The sequence below is a fragment of the Rhipicephalus microplus genome, chromosome 7 (assembly GCF_043290135.1).
Source record: "Rhipicephalus microplus isolate Deutch F79 chromosome 7, USDA_Rmic, whole genome shotgun sequence".
Classification (NCBI taxonomy): Eukaryota; Metazoa; Arthropoda; class Arachnida; order Ixodida; family Ixodidae; genus Rhipicephalus; species Rhipicephalus microplus.
The window spans coordinates 10578334-10598009 of record NC_134706.1 but is presented as its reverse complement, the minus strand read 5'-3'; the positions used below and the strand labels follow the sequence as shown (position 1 = coordinate 10598009).

The 19676-nt window shown below is 45.5% G+C and overlaps 1 protein-coding gene across 16 annotated transcripts in view; it reads left to right on the top strand.

The window, feature by feature from the left end:
* The window catches only part of LOC119179536 (uncharacterized), a 125086-nt gene that overhangs the window by 20335 nt on the left and 85075 nt on the right, over positions 1-19676 (top strand). For 14 of the 16 annotated variants that reach the window (XM_075868651.1, XM_037430640.2, XM_037430638.2 and 11 more), the window contains exons 2-4: positions 8191-8396; positions 15864-16264; positions 16610-16696. In XM_075868651.1, coding sequence (XP_075724766.1) covers positions 8230-8396; positions 15864-16264; positions 16610-16696 — 655 coding nt within the window. In that variant the 5' untranslated portion in view covers positions 8191-8229. The remainder of the gene's footprint in view (positions 1-8190; positions 8397-15863; positions 16265-16609; positions 16697-19676) is intronic. The other 2 variants (XM_075868645.1, XM_075868649.1) reach the window with 2 other exon arrangements.

The window sequence follows — 19676 nt, the reverse complement described above, 5'->3', positions numbered from 1 at the left end:
AAGGTGCGACGGACGGCTAGTGCAAAACACAGGATTATAACAGAAGAAGCCACGAGACCGATTTACCAACACCCATATCGAGTATTGCAAAAGGAAAGAGACATCATCAAGAAACAAGTGGAGGAGATGCTTTCAGATGACGTGATACAGCCTTCCAGCAGTCCATGGGCGTCTCCCGTAGTGATTGTTAAAAAGAAGGATAACAGCCTTCGATTTTGCGTCAACTATCGGAAACTGAACAGCGTAATGCAACGGGATGTATACCCTCTGCCGCGTATTGATGATACACTCGATCGGCTACAGAGTGCAAAATACTTCTCCTCTCTTGATCTCAAGAGCGGATATTGGCAAATTGAGGTGGATGAGCGCGACCGTGAAAAGACGGCATTCATTACCCCAGATGGCCTCTACGAATTTAAAGCGCTTCCATTCGGCCTGTGCACAGCGCCAGCTACGTTTCAGAGAATGATGGACGCTGTCCTCGCGGGACTGAAATGGCAGTCCTGCTTGGTGTACTTGGATGACGTTGTCGTATTTTCCGCTACATTCGACCAACATCTAGAGCGACTCCGCACAGTATTAGAAGCCATTCGTTCAGCAGACTTGACCATCAAGCCAGAAAAATGCCACTTCGCTTTTGAAGAGCTTCGATTCCTCGGACACGTTGTCAGCTCCGACGGCGTTCGGCCAGATCCCGAAAAGACAGCTGCCATCGCGAAGTTCCCGACACCCAAAGACAAGAAGTCAGTACGTCGCTTCCTGGGTTTATGCGCGTACTATCGGCAATTTGTGGAAAATTTTTCGAACATTGCTGAACCACTTACTAATCCGACAAAAGACGAGGTGCCCTTTATGTGGGAAAGTGAACAACTGGAAGCATTTGATGAGTTAAGAACACGCCTGCAAGCCTCTCCAATCCTCGCCCACTTCGATGATACTGCCGAAACTGAAGTTCACACTGATGCGAGTAACGTCGGCCTCGGAGCCATTCTAGTCCAGCGGCAAAACGGCCAAGAAAAAGTGCTAGCGTATGCCAGCTGCAAGCTTTTGAAAGATGAGACAAATTACTCTGCAACCGAAAAAGAGTGTCTCGCGGTCATCTGGGCCATAAGTAAATTTCGGCCGTACCTCTACGGTAGACCATTCCGAGCAGTCAGTGACCACCATTGCCTGTGTTGGCTGGCGAATCTTAAGGATCCCTCTGGCCGACTAGCAAGATGGAGCCTTAGGCTACAAGAGTACGATGTTACTGTGGTATACAAATCTGGGAAAAAGCACAGCGATGCCGACTGTCTGTCACGCGCACCAGTCGAGACGAGTGAGCCGGAGGAAGAAGACTTCCCGTTTCTAGGCGCCGTCCAGGCATCAGAAATCGCTCAACAACAACAAAATGACCCCGATTTGCTGCCGCTTATACAGCGTCTCCAAGGACTCAACGTTAAAGTCCCGCGCACTTTATTCAGAGGGCTCCCTTTGTTCTGTCTTCGAGAAGGGGTCCTTTACAAGAGGAACTTGTAAAGGACCCCTTCACGGTGACAAGTTTTTACTCGTTGTACCTGCACCTTTACGAAACGAGATTCTGCATGCATGTCATGATGAGCCAACATCTGGACACATGGGTGTCAGCCGTACATTCGCCAGAATTCACCTAAAATACTACTGGCCAAAACTGTTATCATCAGTTCAGCGCTATGTGAAAACTTGCCGTGAGTGTCAAAGACGCAAAACTCCATCCGTGAAACCTGCAGGCCTCCTCCAGCCAATAGAACCACCGCATGCCCCATTCCAACAAGTCGGTATGGATCTCCTAGGCCCGTTTCCGACATCGACTGCACACAAGAAGTGGATAGTCGTAGCCACGGACTATCTCACTCGCTACGCTGATACTGACTCGCTGTACACCGCAACAGCTCTTGAAGTTGCCAAGTTCTTCATCAACAACATAGTCCTCAGACATGGTGCACCCAGCGTCATAATTACAGATCGTGGCCCAGCTTTTACTGCAGACCTAATGAAATGTCTGATGCGAATGACCCATACAGACCAGAGAAGAACTACAGCATACCATCCTCAAACAAATGGCCTAACGGAGCGCTTGAACAGAACTCTGACAGATATGCTTTCAATGTATATCGACGTCGAACATAAACTGTGGGATGAAATATTGCCCTACATCACGTTCGCATATAATACAGCCGTTCAAGAAACAACGCGAGTGACACCATTTGAACTTGTATACGGTCGAAGAGTCACCACTCCACTGGATGCCATGTTACCACTGAATGATGAAAGCAGCAATCCACCTGGCCTAGACGACTTCCTGCAAAGAGCCGAGGAAGCACGACAGATGGCGAGATACAGAATACGCCGCCAACAGCGTATCGACTCCTATCGGTACAATCAGCGTCGTACCGAAGCGCATTTTCAACCAGGTGACAAAGTATGGATATGGACTCCAGTGCGTCGCCATGGACTTTCTGAAAAACTTTTTAGCCGCTACTTCGGGCCTTACGAAGTACTCCATCGTGTAAGCGATGTAACTTACCAAGTCAGATCCGCTATACACGGGAACTCAAAACGCCGCAACCCTACAGAGGTTGTACATGTAGTCCGGATGAAGCCTTACTATGAAAGATCACCGGAAGACCAGTGACGCCTACCACGAATCTATTCATTGCCTGACGCATTGGGACGATGCGTATGAGGAGGGGGATTATGCCGCGACATAGTGCCTGCATTCAAACGACACGCCCATCATCACGCGCACAGGGACATACATGCGCGCCGTCTAGTGTTGCGCAGAGACGATGATGATAGCACAAGAACCCAGCTGGCCCCTGCTGATGTGCGCCACGCGCTTGGGACTCTTCTTGAAGAAGCAGAAGAAGACATCTTTGGTGTTCTGCTGTAACGTTCTACGACCATAGTCCCTTTGAGTTGTGGGCACAAGTTCGCCCTTTAATAAATACGTTTTATTACACCCCGAGTCCTTCAACATCGTTACAATGTTGCCTATGTCCGCTATGCCTGTGTTATGTTGCACGCACGCGATGCTGCTTTTTATTAGCGTGGTTAATGCCCTGGTCTCCCCTTCGGCATAGCCAAAAGATCTGTATCCTGCTAGCTTTGCAAAACCGTGTGTTTCCTGCAAAATTATGACGTCCGGTTTATTTTTGCCTTTTAAGTACTGCTGCAAAACTGTCTTTTTGTTTTGTAACTTCTACAGTTCCATTGCCACATTCGGAAAGCTTTCTTAGGCCGCGTCATTGCAGTTGTGACCATGGAATGGAAGTGGGAGGTTGGAGAGAGGCTGATCTTATATAATTCTGTGGTTGAGAATTTGTTATGAATCGTGGCACTTCTGCTGTGCCGGAGGAGAGTCCATTGCCTGGTAACTGCTTTATTTCTAGAACGTCTAATCTATTCATAATTGTTGCTATTGCCTTACCCATTCGGTTCATCATTTCGTCCCGTTTTTCATGCAATTTTTCAATCTCCTCAAGGGTTTTTTGTATATAAGCTGATGTTTTGTCTACCGTCGCATCATCTTGTTACACTTCTCGCTTGAGCCTTGCGTTTGAGAGGAGCGGAATCATCCCCTTCGTCCATCTTGTTCTCTGCGATTTCAGTTATTTCTTTTGTGCTCGCATGTGGAGCGGGAGTTACCTGGCTTAATGGGCATTTTTTCTCCTTTAGGCGTTTTATTTCATCACTCATGTGTGCTAGCATTATCCTCAGCTGTGCGTTCTCGTGCTTTAGTTTCCTTAACTTATTGGTAATGGCAGTCTCCTCGTCAACCCGCGGACGCGCGTCCTCGATCACGTCTGCTCACCTCACTTTAAATTTCGGGTGTCTTGTAGTGGGTGGCCCTGTTATAGACCTATCCCTTGATCGGAATTGGCGTCATGTCCCCAGTTTTCTGGAGTCAAAATGAGATGAAGACCGACGTGTCGATGGAGATCTAGATCTCGTGCTCGACCTTCTTCTGGGCCTGGAGTGTCGTTCCTTTGCTTCTGGGAGACCAGATTTCCCTAGAAAATCAGCCTTCTCTTCTCTTGATGCAGAGTCTTCATAATCTTGTTGTCGCTCCTGTTGCAGCCTTTTCCATTGTCTTTGCTTTACAATGAAAGGTTTTTTGAATTTGGCCCTGCATGTCCTGTCTGCGGTGGTATGGTCCGCACCGCATAGCTGGCATTTGGGTTCGCACCGATGATGATCATCTGGATGAGGTGTTCCAAAACCGGCACAAAGCTTGTCAGGATTGGGGCACACGTCTCCCCGGTCGCCAAGTCTGTTGCATTTGTGACAGAAATTTACCTGTTTCCGGTACAGGAAGCATTGGAGCAGAGCTGCCCAGTATTGGACAAACGTGGACAAAAGAGCACAATCACTGTGATAGTGTTACTGAGTCTCTTTGCTGCTATTGCTGTTAGATTTTCGGTAGTAAAAATAGCTGCTGTGATGTCTCGTGGACCCTCTTCGAGCAGGATTCCTTTGATGACTCCTTTGGTTGTCATGTCCGGCGCTGTCTCGTAAGCATTTATCTCGTAAAACTTGTCTTGAACTTTGATATGTCTTTTAGTCTGATAATAGAGATAATAATAGGTAATAGAGAAATGCTCAGAATACAGCCAACGACTAAACATAACCTTCATTGATTACGAGAAGGCATTTGATTCAGTAGAAATATCAGCAGTCATGCAGACACTGTGGAATCGGGGTGTAGATGAAGCATATATAAACATCCTGGAAGAAATCTACAGGGGATCAACTGCTACCATAGTGCTTCATAAAGAAAGCAACAGAATATCAATCAAGAAGGGCGTAAGGCAGGGGGACACAATCTCCCCAATGCTATTTAACGCGTGCTTACAGGAGGTTTTCAGAGGCCTAGAATGGGAACAGTCAGGGATAAGAGTTAATGGAGAGTGCCTTAGTAACCTGCACTTTGCCGATGACATTGCATTGCTGAGTAACTCAGAGGAGGAATTGCAACTAATGATTACAGAGTTAGACAAGGAGAGCAGAAAGGTGGGTCTTGAAATTAATCTGCTGAAAACAAAAGTAATGTACAACCTCGGAAGAGAGCAGCGTTTCGAGATAGGTAATAGTGCACTTCAAGTTGTAACAGACTATGTCTACTTAGGGCAGGTAATAACAGCGGAGCCGAACCACGAGATGGGAGTAACTAGAAGAATAAGAATGGTGTGGAGCACATTTGGGTAGCACTCTCAAATTATGACAGGTAAATCGCCACTGTCCCAACAAGAGGAAGGTATATAACAGCTGTATCTTGCCGGTAATTAGCTACGAAGCAGAAACCTGGAGACTTACAAAGAGGGTTCAGCTTAAATCGAGGACGACACAGCGAGCAATGGAAAGAAAAATGGTTGGTGTAACCTTAAGAGACAAGAAGAGAGCAGAGTGGATTAGGGAACAAATGGGGGTTAGATATCATAGTTGAAATCAAGAAGAGGAAATGGACATGGGCCGGGCATGTAGCACATAGACAGGATAACCACTGGTCATGAAGGGTAACTAACTGGATTCCCAGAGAAGGCAAGCGGGTTAGGGGGAGACAGAAGGTTAGGGGGGCAGATGAGATTAAGAAGTTTGCGGGTATAAATTGGCAGCAGCAAGCACAGGATCGAGTTAACTTGCGGAACATGGGAGAGGCCTTTGTCCTGCAGTGGACATAGTCAGGCTGATGATGATGATAGTCTGATATTTGTTGGCATGCTCATGATCCGGTGTACTGGCGGTCAGAATATTTTCATAGTTGTTGGGACAGACGATATCCTCCTCCCGTTCCTCTAGAGGGATGCCCACCACATCTTGCACCGCCATTGTTAGGTTAACCACACTGTGCTCAGATATTTTGATTCCTCCAGGTGGTCTGATCACAATCTTGTAATCCCCTCTTGGCAAATGTGGCATCCTGCTTGCTTTGGGTATTTGGGCTAGTCTTCCTTTTCTGGGTTCGTCGTTGCGCTCGACAGGTCGTGTCGGCGACTAGTTGCTCTCGTGGTGTTGGGAGTCTTGCCGGCTTGACCTTCTGTTCCTGACCTCTTTCCATCCCTAGCTCTTATTTATTTCTTCGTCTGTGACCCTGTGTCCCTCTACGGTGACTTCCATTATTGCGAAAATGATCAGCAAACGCTGAGCAACTTGGCTCCACGGAACACCAGTCGCGGCCGCAAAGTTGCAGGCAAAGCACCAGATGCAGCATCAGCGGGAACGCTGGTGGCGCGCCTACAAGCGTGGAGCCAGACTTCTTGCTACGTGTTTCTGGCACAAAAACGGCCGGATCTTCGTGACAATCGAAATGCTCACCTGGAGCTTTGTGTCCACTGGTTCCTGTTGATGAGCTCATTCTGCTGATGTAGAGTTTTTGATGACGCTTGGGGATTTTCGCCATGAAAACCTGCGAAAAATGCGGAACCGACGTGATGTGTATCCGCACTGTGGATCTTGTGCGCAAGTATCCACAGTGCGAACGCAAAACTGAAGTATAGTACGTTAAAATGAATTTCACAATGTTTTTGTCGATAAAAATACGGGAGGCGTAATCTTTGTCCCTACTTTGAACCATATGATCTAAAGCATTGCCTCCGAGATGCGGCGCACAGCAATTCATCTGTACAGCAGACGACGGATGACAACTTGTCCTAAAGCATGTTCTTCAGTCTAATGCGGCAGTCTTCGTGCCCCAAATGATAAAAATTTGTTATGAATCGTTTATGAACTCATTCAACATTCAATTCTCTTACCCAACGTGTTGCAAACACATGGCCGTCACAGCAGCTCCATCTGTGTGTCCGTAATGGAGAGGCACCACATATTAGAAGTCTCGGTGCTCTACGTTTAAGAGTGAATTCAGATACTGTAGAATACCGTGTTCAAAATAGTTACTCCTATCCGCTAAAACAGCCTTTCTTCACTAAATGCGGTCACTTTTACTCGCGTTTGAAGCTTATTGCCACTTTTCCGTTCCGATTTCTAGATTTCTCAACTTATCAGCGCATTCTCGAAAAGCTTTGATTTGTACCACGAATATTGTCGCTAAAAACAAAATAATGCTACATGCTTTTATATATTACTGTATGATGGCCTTCAATTGTCTATTTACAAGATTTTAAGAAAAATCGAAGATGGGGTATTTTTATTATTCAGATTTCGCTGGAGTGCACTTTTGCCAATTTGAGAACTTTGAGGCAATATATAAAAAATTACATTTGCCCTACGGCAACAATAATTTATGTACCTAATGAACACACTATATCCTTAAAACGTGTCAAGTTTGAAAACGCTGCTTGCTTTACTTTCGGAGAAAAAAAAAAGGGGAATACGTAACTTATTTGAAGCTGTCGCAAAATTAGACACCTTTAAAAGCTATTTTCTTAAGGTCTGAAAACTTGAAACCGTATGAATTCATTCTTCATTAGACATACATTTCAGGTAAAAAATATCTTCCTTGAAACAAAAATATTTGTCTTTTTATAGCATCCACAATTTTCGAAAATGACAGGTGACGAAGTTGGTGCCTCTGTGTTGGTGAAGTTTGATATTTTTTTTCTCGTAAGTTATGCCGTTAATAATAAAACGAAGTTGACTTTCGGGCTACCTGGTGAGAGGTGCACGAAATATAATATACTCAATGAAATCTAAAATATCAACTTTTGGACCCGTGTCGATCTCTCGTGTAATCACCCATTATTTTTATACAAGTTGTTGTAGTTACTTTTAAGTTGCAGTCAAATACCTAATTTATTCTTAAGTCATTCATGCTCTGTATTTGCATTAGGAGAATAAAATTTTAGACTGAAAATGTAATGTGGGTTCATTTTCGCTCATGTTCACTGGGAACCAAAAAAAATTATACTTACGATGTGTTTTGCGAGAAACAATGCTTCAAATGACTCTTTGAACATGGTAGGGGCTTCAGCGAAGTGATCGCATGCAACACGGCACGGCCAAATGAAGTTTACTGAAAACACATTTTTTTCTGCATGAAGCTCACGTCATCCTATGCTCGGTGTACATTGCTTTTTTTAGCCTCTACTTGATACAAGCAACGAAAACAAGTGGTGTACACAAGTTTGTACATAACATCTGAAAAGGTTACGAATCTTCTGTGGGTGTTTCTTGCAACAGTCTTTTGATGATTTTTTAAAAAATGTTTTTGAGCAGATGACAGTGGCCATGGGTGCAACGGCCTAGCCATCCAGCATGGACAGTAGTGGTGTTAAAGTTGAGCAGCCGGTTGTGCCCGACCGAGAGTCGTTGCCAGCTGACTCTGTTGACCATCTGCTGCAAGAGACGCCGGAAGAGGAAGAAGCGGAGGGCAAGGGCATCAACTTTCCTTGCGACGATGACTTACTCGTTCTTGACGAGGCGTGAGTATCCCTTACTTGTGGTGAAGCCATGGATAGCTTAATGGGTGAAATGAAGTGACGATCTCGATCATTCTGTTGCAGAATACGAAGCAGTTTTCATGTTTATTGTCAACTTGCTTTGTGAAATAGAGTAACTTTCTATTAGCAGAACCCGGGAATAATTACAGCGATATTGCTGTAGGCTTCCTTTTCCAGAATTCTTTGCCCTTGGATGTAAGGACATCCTGTAGAATATTTAAAAACTTTGTGTTCACAATTGTTAAACTTATGAATATTTTACAATATTCACCTTAACTGCTTCTGTATATATTTTTATGTCCTATATACTGGAACATTTTATATTACTCATTTTTTTACAAAACACGGTTCGTTGTTGCATGGTCTTGTAGGAAGTCTCGCGACACTTGGACCTCCTTTGGTATTCATGTATCTTATATGCTATGGATTGAATGTACCTTAATATCTCGAAATCTTAGCACAAATATAAAACAGAACTGGATATTAAGATAGATCCAGAGCCCAAACCCTTATGTTCTGCATTATAGAAGTGCCACCACTGATCATAGCCTTCCTGTGTAGTATGTGCACTAGGTGTAGCCCTGCAATTGGCTTGCTTTACTCATGGCCATTTGGGGTGGATAACATTTCAATCCTCTGTGGTGCGCTCTTAGGAAGCGGCTCAACCAGTCTGCTGATAGATGTCCACCACTACATTTTAATCTGTCTACTTTTTTTGTTTGTGGAATGCTCCTCCCATCATCTTTGGTAGTGGCCTTAGTGTTTAAAACAGTTTTCTCGTTGATTTCTCTAGATGTGGCCTCACCATACAAAGAAAAAAAGAATAGTAGTAATAGACTTTTATTCAGCCACAATTTATAAGCTGAGCATTTCGACCGCCTGTGCGACCAGTCGACACTGTTTTTGTTCCCCTTCAGCGCCGATCCAGTCGAGCCAGGAGGTGATGGAAAGGGATGGGGGAGGGTAATAGCTGGATTGCTGAGCACTTGGGCAGTAAAACAGACAGTGTGACAGGTCAGTGTATGGGAAGGGGCAATTGGGACAGCAGGGGTTAGACCTATATTTATAAAGGAAAAGGCGAGAGGGGGTTATCAGGCAATTCATTTGGATGTGCCGTAGAGTTCGAGCCTCGAGCGCAGTGAGTGATGGATGAGGGGGAGGGTAAAGACGCTTGTAGAGCCGGAGAAATGTGAAAAAATGTTTAGAGCTGGCGGTGTTCTCGCACTAGGGGGACTGATAGTCAGGGTTCTATAGAAAGTAATGAAGAGGAAAGTTAAGTTCCTTCATCTAATGAAGGGAGTTCTGACGAAAGCTTTTGTCAATACAACGCAGAAAATAGCATTTCAAACACCTAAATGCCTGGAAAACTCTCACTACAACCTTGGGAATGATTTTAGCTGTATCACAGAATTTCGAAGTTCATTAAAGGCTCATTTACTCGAACTCAAAGGGCACTGGAAAATAGGCTGAGCTCAAATTAGTGCGTGGGCACTAGAATGAACGGCAACCACAAGACACTGTGTGGGCAGCACTGAAAAAAGCCACCTCTTGAGTAGGTTATTACGAATGTGGCACTACTACACATTTGTGGCAGGTGATCTTGTAAATTAAGTACTTGAACCTGTAACACCGAACAGAATTAAATTGATCAGTCAGCCTGATGTCTAAAAAAACAAGCACTGACATAATGCTATTTATGCTCAAAAGCAATATATAATGCTATTTACGCCCCAAAAGACATTTATTTACGTGACATAGTTAATGCAATGAAAATTAAAAGTATCAGTAATTTGCATTCGCTTGCCTTTCTTCTATAGCAACTCCATGCCCTTTTAAAAGTTCCAGTGTTCGCACCTAATTTTTATCTGTTAAAGGCCCTGTAACACCCAGCAGACAGACACCTTCAAAATCTTCTACGTCGTGGCGTTTAGTGCAAGAACCTCACGGTGGCACCTCCACCTGCAGTTTCTTTTGTTGCTTGCCGAGGTCGTCTCGTGGTTAAGAGTGGTGTTTTTGGGATTGTGAAATTGTACTTTACTTAATACGCAACATTGTGTCCTTTATTAGATCCGTTTCCAGGGTAAAATAAACGAAAAATAAATTCACTATCTGGAATACCATGCGATTCCAATCCAGTAAAGTTTAGGCTCACAAGCCCGTTTCGAGGTGCGAAGGTGAAGAACACTTCTCAAAAACGGAGCAGGGCAGGGTGTCTTGTGATCTCGGGGAAAACGGGGAAAAGTCGGGGAATTCTTAGCCACCGGGAAAAGTTGGGGAGTTGTTAGGGAATTACAAGTCGGGGGGAAAACGGCTTTGTTGGTTGTTGCTCTTATACAAGTGGTGTTGACACTGGTGCGAGCTCGCGTCCCAATGAGTGTTTCCTCCGAATTACAGCTGCCAGCGTCAAAAGCGATGCTTCTGGGTACTGCGGTAAGAACGGCGGGTGCGCGAGGCCGGCTAGCTGCGGAAGCGAGCGCTGCAGGAGCAAGGTTGGCGCTCTGAAACGCGCGCGGCATTTGCGTCCCCATGAAGTGCATGACGCGATGACACGGATGTTTGCTTTGTGTAGTTACCAAAGCGGTACCGGATTGCGCTACGTGTTTGACTTTTAATCTGCCAGGCTCGATCACTTGTCTCGTCTGAGACTAATTTCGATGAGCGCCTGCTTTCTGTCGCCGCTTGTGATCAAGGTAAAGTGCGCTTGGCTCTCGGTACGTGGCTGCGTGAGTCTGGTTTTTTCAGTAAGACTGAGACTTGGTTTGCCGATGTTTACGGTCGTGAAGTTAACCAACAAAGAAGCAGCGGATCGGCGAAGTCTTCAAAGCCAGACTGCAAGTGAGCAGGTCCCGTCTGCATGTGCGCAGCATCGAGGAGAGTGGGAACTGAAGTGAATGAATGACTGCGCGATTCTTGAGAGAAAAAAGAAAGCTAATTTATGGAAGCCTAATCTGGCGACACGGCCTAGCTCCTTGTAAGGGTTGGGAGAAGGGGTTAAAAAGAATAGTAGAAAGATAAGAGGAGAGATAGGAAAGATGGGGGACACGGCGCCGAGCCGTTGTTGAGCTGTGCCGGACTGCAAAAGAGTGCCTTTCTCTTTTCGTTGAACCGCACACATTGCAAGGTTCTGTTTGGCGTTGCATAAATCGGTTGCCAGACTTAGAGGTGGTTGTAGCCAGACTGCCGCCAAATTCGGCGCAGAAATTCGCCCCTGTAGTTGTGGCTTCTCCGTGAGGGTTTGGTGTCGTCCGCGGTGCATTTCGCGAGTGCATCGGCAAGGGACGCTGGCCGTTTTAATTAACGAAATAAACTGCGCCTTGTTGGCGTTGGCACGCGTTCTTTTGCTGTGTGTGCTGCTGTGCAATTAAGTGATCCTGTTGTGACTTGAGGAAGCAACGACGCGTCGTCCGCCGTGAATTTCGCGAGTGCGCGCATGCGACGAACTTGTTCGCGAGGGCATGAGCGGCGCTGGCCGTTTTAATTAACGGAATAAACCGCGCCTTTGCAGAAGTCTGGGCGCGTTCTCTTGATCTAGTCGTGCCGCGTCGACCGCGCGCTACGGCGAGGACGCTACGCTTCCCCTTGCTAGGGGGGGCAGCGCACCACCTGCGGCGACTCTATTCAGTTTTCCCCGCCGTCCCTAATACTGCGACGCGATCTCTTAATTGCGCACACAGCAAGAGAACGCGTCCCAACGTCTGCAAGGCGCGGTTCATTCCGGAAATTAAAACGGCCAGCGTCGCTCATGCACTCGCCAAATGCACCGCGGACGACACCAAACCCTCACGAGGAAGCCACCACTACAGGAGCAAACTTATTCGCCGAACCTGGCAGCAGTCTGGCAACAACTTATGCAACGCCAAACAGAACCTTGCTCACATTCATTCATTCAAAAAGTGTCCGAGGACGGGGCACCACTCGGCGAGAGCTACGCAGCGTCAGGAGAACGCGGACGGCACAACCGTTCAGCCCACGGAATCCAGTGAGCGAGTAGCGGAAGCGCGGAAGTACGAGCGCGCGAAGCATGTCAAGATGGCGGCACCCGTTCGGCGCGAATTCGAGCCCATTGCTCAACGGCTGCTTTGGCTTAAATACTTCGTCGTGCAAGTTGAGTTGCAAGCTGACTCGCATACAACGTGAAAGCGGAAAATATCACCGTTTAGCACTGGAGATGCCGAATGTTATGTTACTTTCTTCGGATTCCCACGCGCATGCGCTGTGCCCTCCGTGAAGCATTTTCAGTTGAAGTTTCTCCAGAGCTGCAAGTATGGGAAATTGGTTGGCGACAATTCTGTTCGGCGACAAAGGGTGAACAGTGGCTGCATTTCTTCATTAGTGGCACTATGTTATTCCGCGTTTGCTGCTGTCAGGAATAGTTAAATAAGTCAGTATTGCGACAAGGGCGACGCAATGGAGCGATCGATAGCAACAAAATTTGAATGTGATGAAGCCTACAACACTCCATTACGCGGGATGGATGCGCTGTCACCCGGTTGTTGTCGCGGCTCGCAAACGCTACTGCGCTATCCGGTGGTGTATACTTCGGCGATGCAAGAAGCAAGAAAAGACAGTACTGCTTACTTTGCTGGCAAGTGGCTGTCTTGTAATGCACGAAGAGCAGAAAAAACCACCGACGCCAGCGGCGTTGGTGGGTTCGTTTTGTTCTGCAAGACCGCAACAAGCTCGGTCACGCCAGTAGCAAGCTCGGTCACCTCTTTCACGATATACGGAGGCGAAGTAGGCACAGAGTAGGTTAAACTCTCATTGGTTTCAACGTTCAGTTACGTGCACTGCAGCATAACAAGGGAGTAGGGCTTGGCCGCCATTTTTCAAAATTCCTTGACTAGCACTCCTATTGGTCCGCGGTGACCGATTCGGCGGCAGACGCCGCAAAAATCGGTACGTGGCCGCTACAACGAGCCTAGGGAACTTCGTATCTTATATGGCTTCAACGCAATATTAGGGAGTTTTAGAATAACGTTTGCCGGGGTTGCGGGCATAGCGGGTGCCATATGAGCGGGCGCCCCTGCCCCTAGGGAAAAAAAGTCTTGGGACTTTCGCCCCGACCGCAAGCCCAAATGCACGGAAGCTACTCACAGCACTTTGCGGGCCGCGATCGCCGCGCGCTATTTCGGATTTTTGCTTGCGGGCCGCGAACGTGAACGGCGGTACGCGTACGACGCGTGCGCTGTTCTGAAAACTCCCTATCGGACATGAAGGCACAACGCGTAAAAGGCTATGATTCGTCTGATGATCCCTTATAGAGATAAGCGCGTCTGGTCGGCGCAGCACGCATTATCTGCCAACTGCACCCCCCCCCCCTCCCGCCCAACCTATTCCCCCTGCTCCCATCTCCTTGCGCGTTTCCTGCGATGCTGGCGGCTGGCTCGTTTTATCTGCTAGGACTAGGGAGTTGGACGGCTGTTCCCGAGCTTCCACTCGCACTTGGAGCACGCGACCCACGGGGTGATGTTATCGATTTCGAACAAAGGGGGAATGGACAGCACAGACAGGTGTGCAACTACCACTGCCCATCGCTCGGTTACCTTTAAAGCAAACATTCACAAAAATAAATGGGGATTTTACTGTATGTTTTGTGAATTTGCCAAGAGAATGCAAAGCCATTAGAAATACAATAAAGAGAATGATTTGATTTTTGAAGAAACATATGGTACAAAAATTTTGCATGTAGAATGGTGAAATCTTTTCTGGTTACTACACGTGCCCAGGGTATCCATCTGAACCGAAATAATAATAGTAGACCTGGCTATTCTTTGTTTTAAAATTTAAATGTTTCATTACTAGAATTTTAGGCCTTTTTTTACAGAAGAACTTTCGTGAAAATACTATTCCAATGGCAACAACATTCTTTTGCTTCAGAAAGGGGGCATGGTATTAAGAAAGAAGTCACAAAAGTTTGGCTTCAGTGGATACAGGGAAAATATTCCTTTCGTGATGAAAAGTAGTGTTCGGAGAAAATGCCATTTAGAGGTCTAGTTGCCGCGGTGCAGTCATGGTATCAGGCGTGTTTGGGACCATTTGCAAATGCTTTCCACAGTGCGTAAAAACTCGCCTCTTTCTAAAAGCACTTGTCAGCAACGCTGGAGTATTGTGCCTTGAAAATAAAAAAAATTGGGCTTCCAGTCGTCTTTGCTTTCTAGCCCCTTTAAGAGAAAGCATGATGGTGACGGCAAGAATGCCCCTGGCCTTTCCATATACCTGCTGTCTCAGAAAAAGAATTTCTCAGGGACACCAACACACCTACTAAGCTGGCGAAGATAGGCTTGGACGTATTCGAATATCTAAGAAATGTGTCGTTAGCCAGCCTTGGACATTAGCCGCATCGCAGTGGTCTAGCGGCTAAGGTACCCGGCTGCTGACCCGCAATTTGCGGGATCGAATCCCGGCTGCGGCAGCTGCATTTCTGATGGAGGCAGAAATGTTGTAGGCCCGTGTGCTCAGATTTGGGTGGTCGAAAATTCCGGAGCCCTCCACTACGACGGCTCTCATAATCGTATGGTGGTTTCGGGAAGTTAAACCCCACACATCAATCAAATCAATCAAGCGTTGAATATTCGGCAAAGAGTGAGTTTTATCTGGTTCACAAGTAATTGCAGCTTGCTTATTTAACCTTATTTTCAAGAAAGACTGAATGTCATCTGTAAAAGCCTCTGCTTAGAAAGGGGTGGATAGATCAACTTAAGAGAAATTGACCGTGGGAGCAAGCTGTTTGGACACTGTGTGCATTATCTTTGGAGGCTGAACTTACTTTAACACTCTTTCTTACTGAGCACCAGAGGGACTCGCTTGTAAGCAGACTTAATCCATTGTTCCTACGTGAAGGTGTGCTCAGAAAGCACTCCCCAGGCACAGCTCGCACACTTTGACAGGAACCAATGAAGCTTCAGTTTGATGTGAAACTTGGTCTCATGCTCACGGCATCACTGAAATATAATGGCCAGGGGCGTAGGCAGAAATTTTTGGCGGGAGGGGGGCACCTTTTTAATGCGAGAGCTTAATTTGGGCTAGTTGGTTCATTGTGGTTGTGTTGTAGTAACAGCGTGGCAACTGTAGCAAGAGACAAAAAGGACAGGAAAGAGTGCTGACTGTCAACTGAATTTATCGAAGGTGCTACGATTGCTTTTATACAGAGTACAAGAACAGTGCTCATGCGCGACGATACATGTGTGACCATGAAAAAATATTCTCAACTCAGAAAAGAATCTCTCTCTCGGAAAGGATAAGTGAAAGTGTACTGATGCATTGATCCTTAGCCTTCTGATGAAAACTGCTTCTATATTCTCTCTTTACTGTTTAATAAAATTTTCTTTTGCTGACAGTTCCTTTAATTTAGCAATTATTTTAGCATCTTCAGCTATTCAAAAGCAAAGTCGGTGTTTTTTTTTTCTGTGGTTTTTGTTGTATCTAATTGGTGTGGTTTTAAATGTGCAGGTCAGCAGACCCACTGCCAGAGGTCGAGGAAAATGAGGGACCGGTTCGAACTTCTACACCGAAACAGGACATTGAGGAGTCGTCTAGAGAAGATGATAAGTGTGGAAAAGATGGTGATGATGCCAATGCTTCTACAGTCTTCTGTAATGACAAAGATGAAGCAAAGAAAGCTGATGTGGAGGCAGAATCTGAAGAAAAGCAGGAAAGCATTGTGGAGATTAAGGATGAAGAGCCTGGGAAGAGCGAGGAACTGGAGAAGTGTGCAGATGAAATGCCGGAAGAAGTGCCGAAGGATGAAGAAATGGAAGAGCCCTCTGCCCAAGGAGCCGATGGATCGGCAGAGGGAGGGAAATCCCTTGACAGCAGTGATGATGTGCAAGTCGTTGCTATTGAGAAGCCAGGTAAGGTCTTCGTAACTTCCCTTTGCATGTTTTGGCTGGTGGAATTCTGTATGGTTGTGGCCTCTTGACGACAGAGGGATCAAAGTTTATTACAACGTCTGCACTCTGTTTCATGAGTTCCAGGCAGCAGAGCCAATGCTATGCGATCATCTTACGCATTTTCTTGCGAAGCGAGATGTAGTGCCCATGTTCCTAACCCGTTACGTGATTTACTTGTGATGTACATTGTTTTGAGCCTCATGAAGAATTGCATGTGATGCCACTGATTGATGAAGTAGCAAAATACAAAAGTTGATTCCATAAGCATCTGATGCCTTTGCAACCCTGGCTGAATATTTCACACAGAGTTTGGGAAACAAGAAGTCGTCAAGGGGAATAAAATGCCTGATTCTGCCACTAAGGAGAACAAGACGCCAGTCTCTAACGGTGCGGGTGAGTGCTAGAAAACATTCAGAAATGTTTTCGCCAATAGTGAGATAAAAATCTACAAGTTTGTACTGTATCTGACCAAGATTCATTGTGTAGTGTCTGCACCGCAACACAATATTGCAGATAAAGAATTCACGGTGCAAGCAGTTGTGGCATCGCAAGTGCTTCTATTGAAGTTATCGAGCACAACTGTAACCTAATGACAAGACAGATATCAGTGTTAACACTGGAACCCAGCACTGTGTGGAAGGTGTTTGCATGTTCTTTGTAGTCTAAATATCCCCTTATGCAACAAACAGCGCCCAATACTTTATGATGTCACCTATACTAGGCATAACATTCGAACCAAAAGTTGTGTGGAAGGCTTTTACACATTCTTGGTCGTCTAAATATTCTATAACACCTAGAACCGCACCCATGATGGAATATAATCGACTCTCATTAATTCAAACTCGGAGGGACCTCTGAATTTAGTTTGAATTATCAGAAGTTGTCGGATGACTCTGGGTGAGGTGACACCACACATTATAATTAGGCGTTAATTTTATAACATTTAACATTTTTTTTAATGTGTCTTTAATCCCTAACTGCACGCAGTAACCAGAAAGCAGAGGTGTAAAATTCACAATTTATTGGCCATTTACTGGTGATCAGACCTTATAAAGAAATCGTGAATTATGAACTGCTTCATTGCTATAGGTATGTGCTTTCAGCACAACGCTCTCTATACCAGTTGAGAAGCATCACAGTTTACCATGCGTGCACTTAGATTCAAATATTTGTTTACTTGCAAAGCTTTTCTCCTTGAAGGCCTCGGGTGCTTATTTTTCATTTTTAGACTGTTAGGATTAGAGCACACAAATTTTTAAAAAGTAGTGGGAAAGCAGCAGATATTTTCTGGTGTGAACCTGCAAAAAGTACGAATTAACCATTGATGGAGTTTGAATTAAGAGGCTTGTAAATACATTGAAAGAATAGGGGGCCAACCAAAAAATTGCATTTTGTTTGAATGAACTGAAAGTATAACTTATCAATGTTTGAATTATCGAGAGTCCACTGTATATTGGTCATAACATTTATTTCTTTGTTTTCAAGTACTGCAGCCTAGTACAGGACTACTGTAGGAATTGCTTACAAAAACACAAAACAGACTAAGCAGTAATATTAAAAAAAAAACGTATATCACCATTTTTTTGAGATGGGGCATCTGTTGCATTCCTTTTAATTTAAAGACAGTACATTAATACACTCAAACCTCAATATAACAAACCCAGATATAACAAAATATTGGTTATAATGAAATAAATGGAAAATTGTCTTGCAATAGGTAGTGTCAGGAATATATCTTTTTCATGAATTTTCTCATATAACAAGCTTACTTTCATGCAAGATGCAACTGTTACAATGAGGTTGAAGTGTGCCGCACTTTATAGTTAATTCTGCACATATATGTGCTGACATGCTATTCTCATCTTGCTATCATTGTGCACTTTGTATTTCAATGGAGGTGCTTCTCACTTGCAAGATTTTACAGCAAAAGCTGTTGTGAGATCACAACTCGGGTCACGCCCAGTTGTCCGCCGCCGGTGTCCATAAACACATCGTGGAAAATTAGAAAAAAAAAAAAACCCTAGCACCAATGACACAGTGGCGCCAGCCTAGCATTCTGCCACTGAGCCACACCGGTGCTTATGACTTGTTGGCAAACTTGCCTTAGTCAGGCTTGATGTCAGGAAAGCAATCGCGTTAATACCCTTATAAAGCGTTTTAAAACGGCGAAAGAACAACCAGTCGTCGCACAATGCAATAGCGTAACAAGTGGGTCGTCCAATGCTCCGGCCCCTCGCAGAAGCTTGTTCTTGTTCCCCTATTAACTGTGGCGCATACCTACTTCAGCCGTAATTCCTCATCATCGTCAGCCACTGCGTGAACAATTGGCACAGAATTCCTTGCAAGTGTTTAGTGGATACCGTGCTTCTCAGAGGAATGAGGAAAAATAGCATAGCGAATGCCGGCTTACTAACCAAAAAGTGCCCTAGTGGGTATCAAGCAAGTGTGCTTGCACTAGTTTCCCAATGAGTGTTTTAAATGGCTCTGAAAAGCCACTCTTCTAGCTTTTGTTGTGGCTGTGCTGTGCCTTCCGCGCAAGCCTGGCATTTTCTGGCTAATTAGCTGTCCAGCTGGGAACAAAGTGCGTGGTACATAACCTGCCAAGTCTCCCGGATTGGCCGGGAGACTTCCCGGATTTGGACCGTTTCTTCTGTTTGTACAGTTGTCATGAAAATCTCCCGGATATCAAAATTTCTGTGCGTGATCTGACCGCATTGACAAAAAAGCAGCTTAATCCGCTTGAGGCTTTTCAAGCTTACCCCATTTTCTTGTGAATGAGTTTAAGAGGCATTCATCTAAACGTACAGTAGAATCTCAGTGATGTGAAACCGCCGCAGATATGAGTTCATGAAATTCCCCAGCCGAATTCTACCATATGTCTATTGAGCCTAAGTTCGAATGTTCCGAACAAATTTCCTAATCGCGGCGGGTGATACGAACTTTAGTACAGAAACCGTCGAACGAAGGCAGAGGGCAGCGTACTCGAAGCTGTGGAAGTACGCTTGCGACCTGCGCACGCTCTGTCTTATACAGCGCGTGCGCACGGGGATTGTAAAAGGAATTACCGTTTTCCGGAACCGCAGCGCACAAAACCGCGGTTGCGGCGACGTGGTAGCGATCTACGAGCTCCGAGGGCACGCAGAGGCAGAATAAAGGCAGTAAATATGTAAAAAAAGTCGGTTTCGCCGCAAGGGCGAAGCAATGAATGCGACAGCAACAACTTGGAATGTCACTCTGAGGACGGCAAGCAGATCGAAATATGCAGCGCACTGCTCCTGCACAAATGACGCACGAAAACGATGCACGCTACATAATCAAAGGTACGGATGAGTACAAACTAATAAGTGTACCACTTATACCTTGCTGTGTATGA